This window comes from Fonsecaea nubica (genome assembly GCF_001646965.1).
Source record: "Fonsecaea nubica strain CBS 269.64 chromosome Unknown Scaff93, whole genome shotgun sequence".
NCBI classification, from domain to species: Eukaryota; Fungi; Ascomycota; class Eurotiomycetes; order Chaetothyriales; family Herpotrichiellaceae; genus Fonsecaea; species Fonsecaea nubica.
This window is the reverse complement of record NW_019173766.1, coordinates 48168-63952: the sequence shown is the minus strand read 5'-3', so window position 1 is coordinate 63952 and position 15785 is coordinate 48168. Positions and strand designations below refer to the sequence as shown.

At 52.7% G+C, this 15785-nt stretch overlaps 7 protein-coding genes across 7 annotated transcripts; 5 read left to right on the top strand and 2 right to left on the bottom strand.

The window, feature by feature from the left end:
• Positions 1-221: 221 nt before the first annotated feature.
• Positions 222-1821, top strand: AYO20_09719 (hypothetical protein; the record flags this gene model as incomplete). The annotated part of the gene is made up of 2 exons (XM_022647988.1): positions 222-287; positions 349-1821. 2 exons carry the CDS (start codon positions 222-224, stop codon positions 1819-1821), a joined length of 1539 nt encoding a protein of 512 aa, XP_022496036.1.
• A 444-nt stretch (positions 1822-2265) lies between these two features.
• Positions 2266-3428, top strand: AYO20_09718 (hypothetical protein; the record flags this gene model as incomplete). Its single annotated transcript, XM_022647987.1, has 3 exons — positions 2266-2331; positions 2453-2516; positions 2572-3428. The coding sequence occupies 3 exons, from the start codon at positions 2266-2268 to the stop codon at positions 3426-3428; spliced, it is 987 nt and encodes a 328-aa protein (XP_022496035.1).
• Positions 3429-4450: 1022 nt separating this feature from the next.
• AYO20_09717 (hypothetical protein) lies at positions 4451-5161 on the top strand (the record flags this gene model as incomplete). The annotated part of the gene is made up of 1 exon (XM_022647986.1): positions 4451-5161. The coding sequence occupies one exon, from the start codon at positions 4451-4453 to the stop codon at positions 5159-5161; it is 711 nt and encodes a 236-aa protein (XP_022496034.1).
• A 966-nt stretch (positions 5162-6127) lies between these two features.
• Positions 6128-7009, bottom strand: AYO20_09716 (hypothetical protein; the record flags this gene model as incomplete). Its single annotated transcript, XM_022647985.1, has 1 exon — positions 6128-7009. One exon carries the CDS (start codon positions 7007-7009, stop codon positions 6128-6130), a length of 882 nt encoding a protein of 293 aa, XP_022496033.1.
• A 763-nt stretch (positions 7010-7772) lies between these two features.
• On the bottom strand, positions 7773-8400 carry AYO20_09715 (hypothetical protein; the record flags this gene model as incomplete). Its single annotated transcript, XM_022647984.1, has 4 exons — positions 7773-7806; positions 7860-7979; positions 8029-8310; positions 8375-8400. The coding sequence occupies 4 exons, from the start codon at positions 8398-8400 to the stop codon at positions 7773-7775; spliced, it is 462 nt and encodes a 153-aa protein (XP_022496032.1).
• A 353-nt stretch (positions 8401-8753) lies between these two features.
• Positions 8754-10376, top strand: AYO20_09714 (hypothetical protein; the record flags this gene model as incomplete). Its single annotated transcript, XM_022647983.1, has 1 exon — positions 8754-10376. The coding sequence occupies one exon, from the start codon at positions 8754-8756 to the stop codon at positions 10374-10376; it is 1623 nt and encodes a 540-aa protein (XP_022496031.1).
• Positions 10377-13694: 3318 nt separating this feature from the next.
• On the top strand, positions 13695-14588 carry AYO20_09713 (hypothetical protein; the record flags this gene model as incomplete). The annotated part of the gene is made up of 1 exon (XM_022647982.1): positions 13695-14588. The coding sequence occupies one exon, from the start codon at positions 13695-13697 to the stop codon at positions 14586-14588; it is 894 nt and encodes a 297-aa protein (XP_022496030.1).
• Positions 14589-15785: the final 1197 nt, after the last annotated feature.

Sequence of the window (15785 nt, the reverse complement as noted above, 5' to 3'; positions counted from 1 at the left end):
ATCAGCTTTCGGGTGAGGCATTGTGGGAGCTGGATGCGCATCCCAATGGTTCAGAAACAATTGATGGCATTCAACCTGGCCTTTGCTTTGCTCTGCTCCGCTCATATCCACGTTTACTGGAAGCCCGAAACGGATCACGTGATCGTATGTGGTTGAATCTCGGGCTTGACCTGATGAACCTCAATCTTTGTTTCCTTCTGTTACCAAGACTTGTACCAGAAATGCCCGCCACGGACTCGCCCGCAGTCATTGTAGCCCGCTTTCTGAAAGCAAACCATTACAACAAGGTTGGTCATGTCCACGGGCTGCTTTGAGTCCGAACGTGGCGCCCTGAACTGATGAGTGTAGACTCTCGAAGCATTCCTCATCGAAGCAGGACTCTCCGAGGACGTAGCGATCACTAATCCTGGCGACTGGACGATTGAAAAGATCATCGAGGAGAAGAAACAGTTCGATGCCAGTCTCGCCTTCGAAAAGGTCGGCGGCGATGCTGATGTCGGGTGGATAACGCCCGCTCCCTCGAAAGCGGTTGAGCCTGAGGGTGTCCTTACGACGTCAAATGTCCTCTGCGTCAGCGGATTGAGCAGCAAAGAGAACAACGACGCGGTGATCTTCGTCACGGCCGCCGACCGCTCATGGTGTAATGTCTCGGCTACACCGCCATTCACTCTGACAGGCTCGATCGAAAATGCTCACGGAAGTCCGGTTCTATCCCTCAGCTCTCTGGACGGAGGCTATGTCTTCTCGACATCCATGTCGGGACAGCTGATGCTGCATGACTCGCGGGGTCGACTGATTGATAAAGTACGCGATCATCTCAAATACGCCGTGCAGGTGGTCTCCGGATATACTCGTCAGGGACGATGGATCGTGGCGACGGCCGGGTGGGATCAGAAAGTCCATATCTACGCTCCTGAGCATGAACTCGCAGGGAACTTTCAGCCCAGCACGGAGTCGGAGATAGCTGGCGACGAGCCCTTCATTCAGGGTCTACTTCGCGACCCGATCCACACCATTACACTGCCCACGAACCCAGAGTCCATGGTTCTCGTCCAAAACCCAGATACTCATGATCTCTACCTTGTCCTGTCCCGACGCGACTCTACCTTCCTTTACTACTACTGCATTACACCCACCTCCGACGAGTCGTCTTCATCTCGAAGCAGCGAAGTTACATACTCGGTTCAAGAGACGGGACGGCAGAATCTCGCACCTCACTCCAATGCTTGGGTCGCATTTACCCCTTCCTGGCTTGCTGTGTGTCCGACGGACCCTTCCCTTTTGGCTGTTGCAACGTCTCATCTTCCACACATGAAGCTCCTTATCGTCCGACTCCTCTTCCCCACGGCGACCTACAACTCGACCAACTCCATCGCCCTAGATAACGGGTCAGAACCGCAAACCCAAGTCTCGCAAGCCCGCGCGGCCCTAGCGCTGCAAGACCGCGAAGATGCCGCCATAAAACTGCACGTGACGACCATGGCTCCTCAAACTCCTTACTCCACGCCGCAGGTCGTTTGGCGACCAGGTGGGAAGGGGGTGTTTGTGAATGCAGATGACGGGGTAATTCGTGGTCTGGACACGCATAGTGGCAAGGTCGTAGCCACCCTCAAGGGACATGAGGTCGGAAGTAAAGTGCGGACATTGTGGGCTGGCTGGGAAACCGCTGAGTCTGGCAATCACGGGCATGGAAAGGAGAGAAAGGAGATTCTTGTCAGTGGTGGATTTGATAAGAAGGTGCTTTTCTGGCGGGTTCACGCGGGAGAGATGGGCGTTTCTGACCGAGAGCGAGACACAGGTGAGACGGCGGCGCTAGGGTAAACCCCATCGATCATTTGAAGAAAGGATTTTGATACATGGTAGACAGCCTTGTAGCCGTGGCTTCAGGCCATATCTCATCCTTATCGCGCAACCTCGATAATAGTATCCCCCTTGTACGAGGCTCTTGTACCTTGTGAAAGATTTCACATGGCCTTTTATGTCTTGACGCGCGTCGTTGTCGGAATCTGACCTTCCGATCTGGCTCACATGTGTGTCATTTGTGTCATTACCTGTCATTTGAAACCGGATCCAATTTTCTCCGACATCCTCGGCCATTTGCAAAGGGGGCGAGACGCGGTCCAGGCGCATGGCATGGTCATCGACCCAACGCTCAGTGGGTGTAGACCACCATTCTTCATTTCTTTTCTATTGCCCGCAAGTGCCTGAGCGTTGCATCGTGGGTTTTTGCACCTCCTTTCCTGAAATCCCCTTAGCAACCCGATAATGGACACTGTCGAGGGCGAATTCACCACCAAGGATGGCACAAAGCTATATACCAAAACATGGAAGGTACGGACCCGGCCGGAAGCGTCTCTCGCTACCGCAGGCCAACCAGCACATCGCGATGCGTTGTTGATGAATCTCTTCGCAGTCTCTATCTCTCTGACGATTTGTCTTCTCCCAAATTTAGCCCCGAAGCGATGCAGTCCAGGCCGTCTTGATCTTCCTCCATGGGTTCTCCGACCACATTAATGGTATATTGACCCCCGGCAAGTGCATGCAGCTTACTGAGAGACTTACATCTTCTAGCCTACTACGATCTCTTCCCCACTCTGAGCTCGTCCCCGTTCAATATTGCCGTCTACGGATTCGATCAAAGAGGTTGGGGCCGATCATGCCGCAAGCCAGCCGACAATGGCAATACCGGCCCCACGACACTGGTCCTATCCGACCTTCATGATTTTGTTCTCCATGTGGCATCGTTGCCCGAGACTCAGGGCAAGCCACTGTTCTTGATGGGCCACAGTATGGGTGGAGGCGAGGCTCTGTGCTACATGCTCTCCACATCTACAGAGTATTCCAATCGACCAGCGATCTCGGGCCTGCTCCTCGAAGCGCCTTATGTGGAGATACATGCGTCCAATCAGCCATCCTACTTGAAAGTTCAGGCGGGCAAGTTGGCCGCCGTGCTTCTGCCCCGTACACAGCTTAAACAAAAGCTGAGTGCAACGTACATGTCCCGTTCGCAGAAGGTCTGCCAAGACTGGATCGACGATCCGCTGTGCCACGATACTGGCACGTTAGAAGGACTCAAAGGACTCTTGCAAAGGGAGGCAGAACTTTCGCACCTCTCGCATGGCCGCACCATACCTGGCTATACAACAAAAGCCCCGTGTCCCATGTGGTTCTCCTTTGGTACCGGAGACCGGATCTTGTCGTACCTCGCCGCGCAGCAACTATTCAACGTCTTGGAAGCGCCCAACAAAGACAAAACATTCAAATCGTATCCCGATGCCTATCACAAGCTCCATGCTGAGCCCGACGGAGTAGGCGAACAGTTTGCAAAAGATGTGGGAGAATGGATCCTGGCACATGTTGAGAAGCAGGCAGATGTCGCTCAGGTTGGTCACTCACCGTCCGATCCCAAGGCAGACGGTGACTTATAGATCACAGAAGGCCAAGTTATGATAGAGGCCGCACACCAAGAAGATATCGAGGAGACGACACAGGATCTGAATGACTGTTCCTGGAACCCTCAATCCCGCCCTGCTGCCTTGTAAAACTCACAAGGCTCGTTCCTGCAGCTGACATGGCCACATGGAACCAATGGGCGCATGATTTGCAGCATTGACCGGGCATTGGGTGGGCATGACGACACGGGTATTACATAATCATTACGTCTTTCCATATTTGCACTAGCGTCGTTTGGTATCAACTTTGTTGTCTTCTGTAAGATTCCAGCTTCTCAATCATTCCATCTGCATGTATCCAAACAAACCCTCATTGTCCATGTCTTTCTTACCGGGGACTGTCTGGTATTTTTCCGCTATGTCTTTGTCTGCTGGCTTTCAGTTTCGGGACACTGCATTGCAGATATGCACATCTCAAAGAAAGGCCTAAGAAAAGCCCCGCGACACACCCAGCCAGCCTTGCCTGGCTTGCTTGTTACACCGGCCACCTGACTCCATCGCCGGTCCGGTGAGACTTTTAAGCACACAGCCATAATGTCCTGAGACCTTGACAAAGAACATGTCGGATGTCGTGAGTACATCACAATGCCCATCCAGAATACCCATACATTTAGTGCAGGATGACCCTTCCCACCAGGTAAGTGGACAAGGTAAATGTAGCGGTCCTGGGAGCGCTGGCCGTTTGCCGTGTCTCAAAACTTTCTTTTCCCCCTCTGCTCGACGGGTCCAGATCTTGCAAACTGTAGGTGTTTGTGCTTGGCCTCTCTCCAGTCAGAATCTCCAGCCTATTTGAGAGCGAATGCGCGTTGTCAAACGACATGACCTCCCACCATGATCGTCATTGCCATCGTTGTTCCACCGACCCCAGCAAACGCACCGACAGAGAGCAGGCACAGTCTTGTTCAGAGGAGCAAACAGTCAAAGTCCTCGAATTCTCCTCCAGGGACGTTTTCCCTTTCATCAAAGTCTTTGAAGCCCCCATCCGGCTCGCGCACAAGATGGCCCAGACTGTGAATCCCTTCCCCATCCGCTTTGAGAAGCATGTTGTCGCTCCGCCGTACGAGAGAGGATGGAGTTACATCGAGCGCAGGAACGGGCAGCTCTGCCTGGTGAGGGACAGGAAGGACGTGTTCCGTCTCCATCGGCCGTCGAAGAAGAGAGCAGCGCCGCCGAGAGATAGGGATAGAGACCCTGAGAGAGAGGTGATCATCGTGCGTGAGGAGGACATGGACGTCATCGGTCGCCATCATCGGGTCCATCCCCACGGAGACAGACTCTTTGTGGAGGTATGTCAAGAAAGAAGCGAGCCAGGTGATCCGTCTCCTCGACCACGACCGCCGAGGATTGAGGTCCGACGACCTCTCAACGCCACACCACCGTGTTCTCCTGTGTTTGAAGAAACGCCTCACCACCGCAGGGAGTCGTTCCCGTTTCGCCTCGTCCAAAAGATCCCCGTTGAGCGAGCCCGTCTTCGTCGCGTCAGGCATGCGAGAGCGCCAGAAGACCCTCTCCACTGTTCTCCCCCTCGACCACCACCGCCCCAAGTCGTCGACGACTGTTACGAAGACGAAGTCTTCTTTGACCCCATGAGCGACCTACACGCTCGGGAACCTCGGCCCTACCACATTCCCGAACCCGAGAACGCCGTGTGGGATGAGGACATGAACGCCTGGGTTGTGCGACGCTCGCCGAAAGTGCGATTCTGCTAAGACTGCCAGCGAACCGATGGATCGATTGACCGCCATTTTGGACGTTTGGAATTGAACCGCATGCATGCAAGTCCTCGACTGATTCCCATCCCCAACCCTCACCTGCCTTTCCGGACAGACCTCAACATCCTACACTATCATCCTGTGGATAGTATCATGCGAACCGACCACCTGTTCAGACCCAGACCCAGACCAAGGACACGTCTCCCGGTGATCCTGCTCTGTATGGATACGGAGGGATGTCCAGTCCACGTACGCGAGGATGGGTGAGATGGCAACAGTGATGCAAGAGACCCTGTGCGAGGTTTATGGAACCGTCAAGACGAAACGACAGTACAGGGTAAAGGGTGGAGAGGAGAGAGGAAACGAGCTAGCTATCCAACCTTTTCTTCCAACCATGATACACCGATTCATCCGACACTGGTTGCCGGACATACGATACTTACATAGGTGGGATGGGAAAGGCACAAGTCACTACCCTCCTGACTCATACACACAATACTCGGTACGACCGCGGAGTTCAGGGGTGGAGAATCATGTTCGTCTTCAAGTCCTGGTTCTGTGCGGAGTTTGGTTGGTTGGTTGGCATTGGCGCAGTGGGTTTCCCTGTATGGGAAAGTTTCCTTCGGCTTGACCCGGTTTTTAGCTTTTCAGTTTTGGGATCTGGGATTTCTTACATATGCAGAGAGAGGCAATGAGATAATAAGAGAATGGGAGAGAGAGAGCTAATTTAGGTCTTGATTGCGTCCTGCATTGTCCCGTTTTGTTTTGTCTATGTACTTGTACTTGTAGTTGCTCGCTCGCCACCATTTTCTTCACCAGAGTACCAGTGTAGGTTGGCACGCCGAGGGTTTCAGTTTCACACCACACCACACCGTCTTATCATTTTGTTCTCACTTGCTTATGCGCCCCCATCTTGCTCCATCTCGTTGAGTTGGCCACACTGGGTCTGGATGATCACATCTTCTAACTGCTTAGGAAGCCGTCCACCGCACTCCAGAACTGTTCGGGCTGCTCGACCCACGACATGTGCCCGCAAGATTCCAAGATGGCCAATTTGCTGCCCTTGATACCGTCGGCGATGGCGGTGCTGACCTCTGGCGCAGCGACGCGATCCTGCCTCCCCGTGAGCACCAGCGTTGGGGCGGTGACTTTGTGGAGCTCGGCGGCTTCGTTCCATTTGGCGTTGCCGTCTGCCGGGGCGCCTTCGCCGGGCGCAGAGGCAGAATCGGCGCTGTAATACGAGCCGTAGGCCCACAGGCTGGGTTCGCCGGTCCATTGCTTCTCGAACTCGGCTGGGCCTCCCAGCTCCGGGTGGGCAAAGTACCGCGGAATGATTTTCAGGAGAAACTGCCTGAAGTCGGCGTCGTTCGTGGGCATGTTCTCGAAGAAAACTTTGAAGACTTCCTCGAAGAAGGACCGGTCCTGGCGGGCGTAGCCCAAGAGGTCGGAATTGACGAGGACGAGCTTTTCCACCCGTGGCGGATACGCGATCGCGTAGCCTAGTGCGACGGCGCCGCCGGCCGAATGTCCCATGACATTGATCTTCTCGAGACCGAGGTGTGTCCGCAGAGCCTCCACGTCTTCGACGTGGTGGCGCGTGGACATCTCTTGTGGGTTGGCCGGACTTTGCGAATCATCATTGCCACGTGGAGACGGGACAATTAGTGTGAATCTTGAGGAGAGACGGGAGAAGGCCTTGATATACAAATCTGCGCCGATTCCCCATGGAGCAGGACAGACGATCAGAGGGGGAAGGCCAGGCAAGTCGGCGATGACATGGTAGTGGATTGTCAGGTTATTGAGTGTTGTAGTATGCTTGCCTGGGGTGAGTGGCGAGGCCGACATGGTTTTTGTTGGACGAAAGCCTTGTGGATTGGTGACGAGGCAACAAATTGTAGGAGTGCTAACACTTGGGCAGCGCAGAGAGAAACGGAGGTTGCAGAAGCTGTTCGATACAAGCAGAGCACCAAGGAGGTCTAGAGGAGCTGGAAGGTAGTTATACAAGAAGACTTTGGTAGCATTTCCGTCAGGCATAAGCAGCCTGGGCGGGATCAATGATCTTTTGTGGAGTGCTCGAGAAATTGCCGTTCGCCATTGGAGTGTCCCTATGCCGCCAATCAGAATACGGAGGAGGATTATGGATCATACTCGTACACAGCCGCCCCCGGGCCCACAACAGTGTCAGCACGCTCGTGAGATAGCCTCGCATTTTGCTTTATAGTGTTGAGTTTGGGTAAAGCTTGAGCGAATTATGATGCGCAGGATTGCAAGACCAAGGCATGCAGGGACGATGGGGTGAAACCGAAACACAGTACGGATTCGAAATGTTGTTTCTCGACCAATAACCCAGGCCGTTGTAGCATTAGAGCATCTGCCGTGGCTCGGTGACTTTGGGGGCCTGGAGTACTGCGGTGTAGTAACGGGCTAGGGTGTTCCAGCCTTTTGATGCAGATACCATGCATGAACAATCCACGAGTGGCTGAAGACAAGATTCTGCCGTGTCAGATCTGCGTGTTGCATGATGTGTTCATTCATGGACGATGGCTGAATAATGGCGGCATTCCTTCATTGATATTGGAGCCAGTCGACAGAAGCAAAGACCGAGACTTCACAACAGTTCTTCGCACGTCCAATCCTCATACCTGTCAAAGAGTCAGAATCGTGTTTCCTGACGGTGCTGTTCTGACAAACTCACCATCCATCAGGTAAATAACGGCGGACAATCAGAGGAATCTTTTTCTGGTTCAGTTCCTTGATAGCAATTTGCAGTGGATCCGTCTCGCCTTCCAAGTCAACGAGAACCGGCGCATTCATACTATCTGGCAGTCAGTCTCCAAGGCCTAACGTATGTTGAAAGCATTTACCTGATTTGCAGCGCCCGAGTACCAAGCACTCTTGCGCGCTCATATTTGGTCATGTAAGGCGTAGTAGTTCTCTTGTCGTCAGGAATTTTCTTGTCGGCATCGCTTGAAGGCTTTTGGACATTCTGATTTGGATCGGCCGACACGACAGTCCTCTCGTCGCCCTCTTCCTCTCTAGCCCGCGCCTCGATGGCTTCTTCATCGACTTCGGCATCCGGCGGCAGTTCGTCGTCGACATTGTCCTCAGGTTCATAGAAGGTATCGTCAGGCTCGTCTCGGCCGTAGCTGTATTGAGAACAAATGCGTTAGAGGCGATGAAAGGAAACTTGCGCATGAAGAGGTCACCTACCCGCCCTCATCACCATAGTCCGACATCCTCAGTAGTCACAGCGCAGAGACACAATAATACAGACCAGCTGAACAATAACCGAATTTGAAGAAATATGGATGGCGCAAGATTGTTGTTCTGCATTCCACTCTGCCCGCAGGAAACAAAAAGTTTTTGGTTGTCGCAGCCTCGTCTTGTCGCGGTCCCACGTGATAGTCCTTGGCGGCCCCACAATAACTTCAGCCTCGCCGACAAAGATTTCCGCGGTTGGCGACCCCACACTCTCCCATTCGTTACCGGCATTGTCTCAAGCCCCTCGTAATTTTCAGTCGCAGCCACGTATTTTCCAAGATTTTGACGAAAGGCAACCAGGGCGCGGGCGCGCAGAGCCGTCGCTAAGATGCGGGTCGAGTCCGACGACGATAATTTCGACAAGGACTATGATATGCTCGACTCGGACAGTGACGACGACTTTGAAGAGCAGGGTGATGACACTCCAGCTTCAACTCCTCCTTCAGGAACGCTTCCTCGCTGTCGCCAAAAAACGCTAAAATGCCCTTACGACGACTGCGACAAAGCTTTCGATCGCAAAGTGCGGCTCGAAGAGCACATCCGATCCCACACAAACGAGCGCCCCTTCCGATGTCCGCACCCTCCCTGCACAAAAGCTTTCTTCCGTGACAGCCACCTGAAACACCATGTCAAAAGTCAACATAGCAACATTAGGGATTACAAGTGCACTTGGGAAGGATGTGACTCAAGTTTCACAACAGGAACAAGACTCCGGCGCCATCTCGAGACACATGAAGCAAAAGAGCGGTTCAGATGCCGCGGGTATCCTGGATGTGATCAGACTTTCCGCAAACAAGATACACTAGATCGGCACATTCTGTCTGTTCATCACAACATCAAACCATTTCCTTGCAAAGAGTTGGATTCAGTGACTGGTGCCCCGTGCAAGAAGGCCTACGATACGGCGGAGAACTTGCGCTGCCATATGCGAGCCAAGCATGATACCTCGCGCTTTTCTTGCTCGGACTGTATGGCCCAAAATGCTGCCATTCTTGCTAACCCCGATGATGAGAGGGAAGTGATTCGGGCGTCCTTTGCAACCTATGGAGAACTCCAGGCTCACCTCACCATTGTCCACCCTCCCACTTGTCAATATTGCCCGACCTCTTTCACCACCAACAAGGAATTGACCCGGCATCTTGAAATCCAACATGGAATTCTACCAGAGAAGAAATCGGAAGACTCGGTCGTCTTTACGTGCACTGTCCAAGGATGCGGCAAGAAGTTCACCAAAAAGGGGAATCTGAACGTCCACATCAAAACCGTCCATGAGAACAAGCGTGACTTTGTGTGCGGCAAGACCGAAATTGCACTCCCCGAAGAAGTCGCAGATCAGGGCGACGTGGCCATCCATGGCTGCAATCGCAGCTTTACCAGCAAAGCCAGCCTTGAAGAGCACGTTCGTACTGCGCATCTGGGCCTGGAATCAAAGCGAATGCTTCGTGAGAAGAAGCGTAAGGCCGACCGTCGCAGCGATGACGAATACGGTGATGATACCGGTGCTGGAGGGGTGCAGCTTAAGAAGCAGCGAAGACCCCGCTCCGACAAGGGTGTCAAGCGAACGTCTGCCATGGTTGGCCTTACTGGTGTCGCTGATCTGCCGCAGCCAGAGCAGGATCATCATGACTTTCTGGATAATCATCAGAGGACGATGGACGAAGTTGGAGAGACCTCTAACAAGAACACTCTTCTCTCCGGCTCTATGGTCATCTGTGACGACCACATCTGGCACAATGGCACTCCCTACCACTACCCATCCGGGGAGTATCCGACCCTTTCGGAAGATTTCGCACGGGCAAGTGTGCAAGACAATGGGCCGCTCAACGACTTTGTTCATGACGAGGGCGTGAATGCGGAAGGAGCCTATGACGAAAATGACCTACACTTCTTTGGACAGTTTGAGCCAGAGACAGAATTTGTGCAGCGCGGGTTTGAGTATCCTGCGCTCTGAAGACTTGTACATGCACATGCACATGCACATTCACACGCACACGTACATGGATGGAAACCACAGCATCGGCGTTTTTCTAGGGTGATTGAGCGAGCTGAAATTAGCACTGGGTTCAATCGACAAGACCACCCAAAAAGTTCTTGAACGAGCATGGCGTTGGGGCGCGACAGACGGTAAAAAGCCCAGGCGGCAAAAGGCACGGAAAATTGAGCGTAACATGAAACGAAATGAAAGTCAGTGAAACCGGAATACAAATACCTGATAGACGATGGTGAAGACCTCCCTGCAGTTGATTTCGAAGTGACCTAACTGTTTGTTTCTCACGTTTTGTCTGTGTGATTATGCGTGGCATAGTATGCAGGTATATTCTGCATCCTACCTCGTATTTCCAATGAGGCAGGCTCATTCAGCCTTGGTGTGCGCGCAGGGGACAGAGCTGTAAGTGCTAAATAGGGTCGACCTGATCCCTGTCGTGAGTCTATATGTAGGATGCCCTGCTAGCCGAGTCTCTACGAGTATTCGGTAGATCGAGGTTCAATGGTAGAGACGAAGTTACTGGGAAGGCAAGGCTGCAAGGCTACAAAGCTATTAGACGGGACCGGGGGGCAAAGGGGTGTGGTGATCCAGCAGCCTCGTCTCGCGATTCCATATATATGTAGCATAGGTATATACCGTGGTAGGTTGTCGGTCCACAACGGAAGCTAGGATTTAATTCTCATATGCACCATATCCATACAGAAAAGGCCTGCATGTCCGCCACAGGCCGAGACTGCTGTGCTTTTTGAGGACGTGGACGTGGCTCAGGAGAGATTCAAATGAAAAGAAACGTCAATGACTCTTTGGTAGGTATACACCAGATTCGCAAGTATGCAGCCACAGTGATCGAGCAGGGTGATCTCTCGCAGCGATGCCCTGCTGGTAACCGGCCTCTGTTGGTCGGGAGTTTGCTGAAACAAGACCTTATCTTCCTCCACACACAGTTGCGTACCGGGGTGTCCAGCATTTCGGAGTGGATATGTCTTTGTTCATCGGACCCTGCAAGTTTGGCCAAGGGCCAAGGTCTCCCATAGCAGATATAGCCCGCTACGCGAGAACGACGAAGCGCCTGCCGCCACTTTGCACTTTGGCATCGTGCGAAGAGCAAGAATAGGCAAGCACGGTTGACCAGCCCGCTGTGCACTTTGTACAAGGAGATAGGTAGCGTCTGCCCTTGTATAAACAACGGGGATTGGCTTGTCTGTAGCAGATTGTAAGTACACTCACATGAAAAGAGGTTGATGTGCATGGCCTCCCGCAGCATGTCCGGCATTGTAGAAGTGCAGATAATCGGTCGCTGATCTGAGACATTGGGGACGCTCCTGGCTCCGGGTTCAAGATGCGAATCTACCCGATGCAGTCTTTGATAGCCAGGGTGATGTTGAGGAGTGGCATTCTCACGATTGTTTCAAGGAGTACTTCGGGTTCCGCACAGTGTCGTGACGTTGATGACAGGGAGAGGCTCCCTGCGTTCTGATCTGATACCTGTGGCGCTTACCGGAGATGCAAGCGCCGTAGAAGGTGACGAGGGGAACCGCAAGGGGAAGCAGGTTGACGCATTAAGAGTAAAATCTGCCAGGTTGAATTCTCCCCACTTCAGAATATATCGAACTGTGCTCACTCGCGTTCGTGTCTAATGCATGACTGTGTCAGACCAGTATCGTCTGACTGTTCAACATCGTCTCGGTTGATTAATGTGAGAAGAACACTCCTGTTGCTCGTGGTAAGTCAGGTTAGAACTCTAGCGTGGCAAGTCTTTCTCATCAAGAAGGTGGACCGAGCTTAAATAAATTGCCTCATTTGGCGATGGTCATAACACCTCTATTTGCCATTAGTCTCAATTAATCACGACTCAAACCAACCAATCTTTCAAGCATCCGGATACCTGCCGTTGTCGGCGTCCAAAGTCACTCTCGCCTTTCCTTGGCCCATATTCCGGCGCTAAGTCACCCTCCTAGTCGTCATAGTGCATGCATGGATTCGGTATCAAGACTTTGAAGAAGAGCTGCAGTGAGCTGCCATGTCCAACTCTATCGTTGCACTTGCCAGGATTTGCTTGGCCATGCGGAAAATAGAGCCACGCCACGACCACGACCACGTTCGACCCCCGGTGTGGTCTGTTCCTGTCCTGTACAAGGAGGTACTCGCGGGAATCAGGGCACATGCTACAACATCAGGTCCCGACACACCTTTCCCCCTGCAGCCCTTGTTTGCTCTGTGTCACTGTACCCATATTGAATACAAGCACCTGGGACTTGAGCGTCGTCATGACGAATACTTCTCTCCACATCCCCCTTCCCCCCTGCCCCTTCCCACGTTATTTCTTGCTGCTTGTACGCGTTTCTGGGTCCATCGGGTCTTGGCAATCGACTTCCGTCTGACTCGGCTGCCTTTACGAGAAACTCCACCTCCTTTGGGCCACGTCGCTGTCTGACTGGCTCATCCACCGGGACTCTGTTTGCCCCAAATATCTTTTTGGCGATGGGGCGTCGTAAGTGGCGTTCTTGGCAGAGCCCACAGGTCTTTTGAAAGATAATTTCCAGTTGGCTACGCTTTGTTAGTTTCATGGCCCACACGTCCTCCACCTGCTTTTTGGTGGATCCACTACACGGCGTCCAACCCTGGCACCTGGCGACCTCTGATCGCCCCAAAATCCCAGAAGGCAAAAGATTGTCCAAAAAATGGGCTGCTTGGGATACTTGATCTCATTTGAGAGATTCCATTGAGACGAGTAGACCGAGTACTTCGTTTGCCAAAGGGTGAAATGAGCGGCAGGCAAATTGCCTCCCTTCCTCCCCCCGGTTGAATTACTCTTGTCAACGGGAGGAAAGGAGGTATTGTCGCAGTCCTCTTGGATTGCTCTTCTGCCCTTCGCTTTCGTGTCTCTACCCGGACACATCCCCAATAGGCTAAGATCCCAGACTCGTGCTGCATCTCCACTGGGAAGTTTACTCGTACTGACAAGACTCAGCAGGGCTGTGAACTTTGGCCCCTCTTGAACAAGAGCCTCCCAAGATTTGCTTCCCCAGAGCAATCATATCTTTTCTCAATCCTCCATTCTTTTCCCACCACTGTTACCACTTCTTTTCAGAGTGCAACGACTGTGTCAGACCGCGGCATATATCCTCCTGGGTTCTTCTGCTATTTATCATATCTTGGCGCCCGCTGAATACGAGCTCCCCCGCGCAAGTTCGTGCTTGCCCACCCAGGACGTCTGCGCATTGACTCCACTCTTATAACCCTCTGGGAACAACCCTCTTCCCTCGTTGAACCACTTCCACAATGGCGTCAGGAATCCCATATACTCCCAAGCCTGCTACCGACATATTTACCCCGTATCAAACCGACATCGACCGACGACAATGCAAACGAATCGTGCCGATGAGAGTGCTGGCACTCGGCCTGGGAAGGACGGGTACAGCCTCGTTAAGAGCAGCCCTGAAAGAGCTGGGTTACACAGACACCTACCACATGATGTCCGCCAGTGTTGAGAATCCACCTGATTGTCTGTGCTGGATGGACGCTTTTGCTGCAAAGTATGAGGGCAAGGGAAAGTTTGGCCGTGAGGAGTGGGATGCGCTCCTGGGTCACTGTCAGGCAGTCTGCGACTGGCCTGCCGTTGCCTTTGCCAAAGAGTTGATCGAGGCGTACCCAGACGCCAAAGTCATCATTACAACGAGAGATGTGGATTCGTGGCATAACTCGGTCATGAAAACGGTCAATTGGCGCGCAAACGACCCTGAACTCAAGGCTGTGGCCAACTTTGACTGGGCCGCCGGGCTGTACCACCCCATGCTACGCAAATTCTGGAAGTATTTCTTTTACGACGACTTTGAAAACCAGGGGAAGCAAAGGTTCCACGACTACTATAAGGAGATCCGAGAACTGGTACCACCGGGCAAATTGCTCGAGTACCGTGTCAGTTCTGGCTGGCGACCCTTGTGCGAGTATCTCGGCGAGCCCATCCCCGATAAGCCATTCCCAAGATCCAATGACGCGGAGAACTTTGTGCAACGATGCAGGACACAAAACCGCAAGCAGATGATGAATGTTATCTTCCGGGCTCTGGTGGTCGGAGTGCCTGTGGTTGCCACGGCTCTGTCGGCGACCTTTGCCTGCACCCACTACCTACCCAAGTTTACAGCGAACACACCTCTTTGGACGGCTGCCTCTTGATTCCCTCACGACGACGAGTATTCTATATTTACCCCAAACGCGGCACCAGATCTGTACATAGCCTGGGTGTTTGGCGTGTTTTTGTTCGATTTCTGGTTCTGATCTTTGCGATTGGCGCCGCGCGCAACTGTTCACTTCTAGACATGATGGGATTGGCATGGGTTGCGACCAAAAAAGTGGTTGGCGAGCTTGGATACATTTTGAGGTGGCCGCATGCACTGATAGAGGATGTCGGCCGCTGCCGATAACAGGGACGAGTCGGATTGAGCAGTATCAAAGATCGAATCATGGCTATCGGCCGTTCTCCGATGATTGCATGAAAGTATGGACACAGCTAATACAACACTTGCATTCTACTTGTCCTGCGTACACTACCGTGTAAAGAGCCACCACTCCCTACTTTGACAAATGGCTCCCTACCTCCCATAAGCTTGACCTGAAGGGAAAAAGGATGCTGTACGAGTCCTCGGTAGATATGACGATATAATGTTGGATAAGGTGGGAATGAGTCCGGGATTCGACCTCCAGCATCCCATTGTAACCGTGGGCGCTAGACAATACTCGTAATCCCAAAGATCAACAGTGACCTTCCTATCAGTGACATTAAAGATAGCGGGGAATCAATCCGCTTGTGGCCAACAGACTAGTCGCGTTACCTCACCCTGTCCTCATTCCGAGGCTTGACTAGTAGTTCTCGGCATGGTGGGAACTGTCATTTCAAAATCATCCATTTCGTATTTATACCCGTCCCCTCCGTGATACCTAACAAGGCATGGTAGCGGAGGTGATAGTTCGATTCTTTTGGCCGGGGGCGGGAGGCCAAAGGGAGCCACCTTCAGGGCTCTCGTATCCACCTCAGCCAGTGTCAGTCAAGTGGCTAAACGAACTTTCCCATTACTATCACTCGGTACTCGTAGTATCTCGTCCTACCAAGTGACTTGTCCCTCGTGTCATATTTTCCCTTGAACTTGTCAGAGTGACCCTGACCAACCGGCCCCCTTTCCCACCGCCCGAAATTGCAATATTCGAACCCTTTGGGCTGCCCAACCGCCTGGGCGTAAGATACAAGGAAGGCCTGAAAGTTGAAACTCGGATCCTGTCCGCCACATCGGATATTTGCTGGACCAGAAGAGAATCGCGTGCCTCTTGGCAGACACGCCTCCGGCTCTCGTGCCCGGTGCAGATCTGGCAATAAGC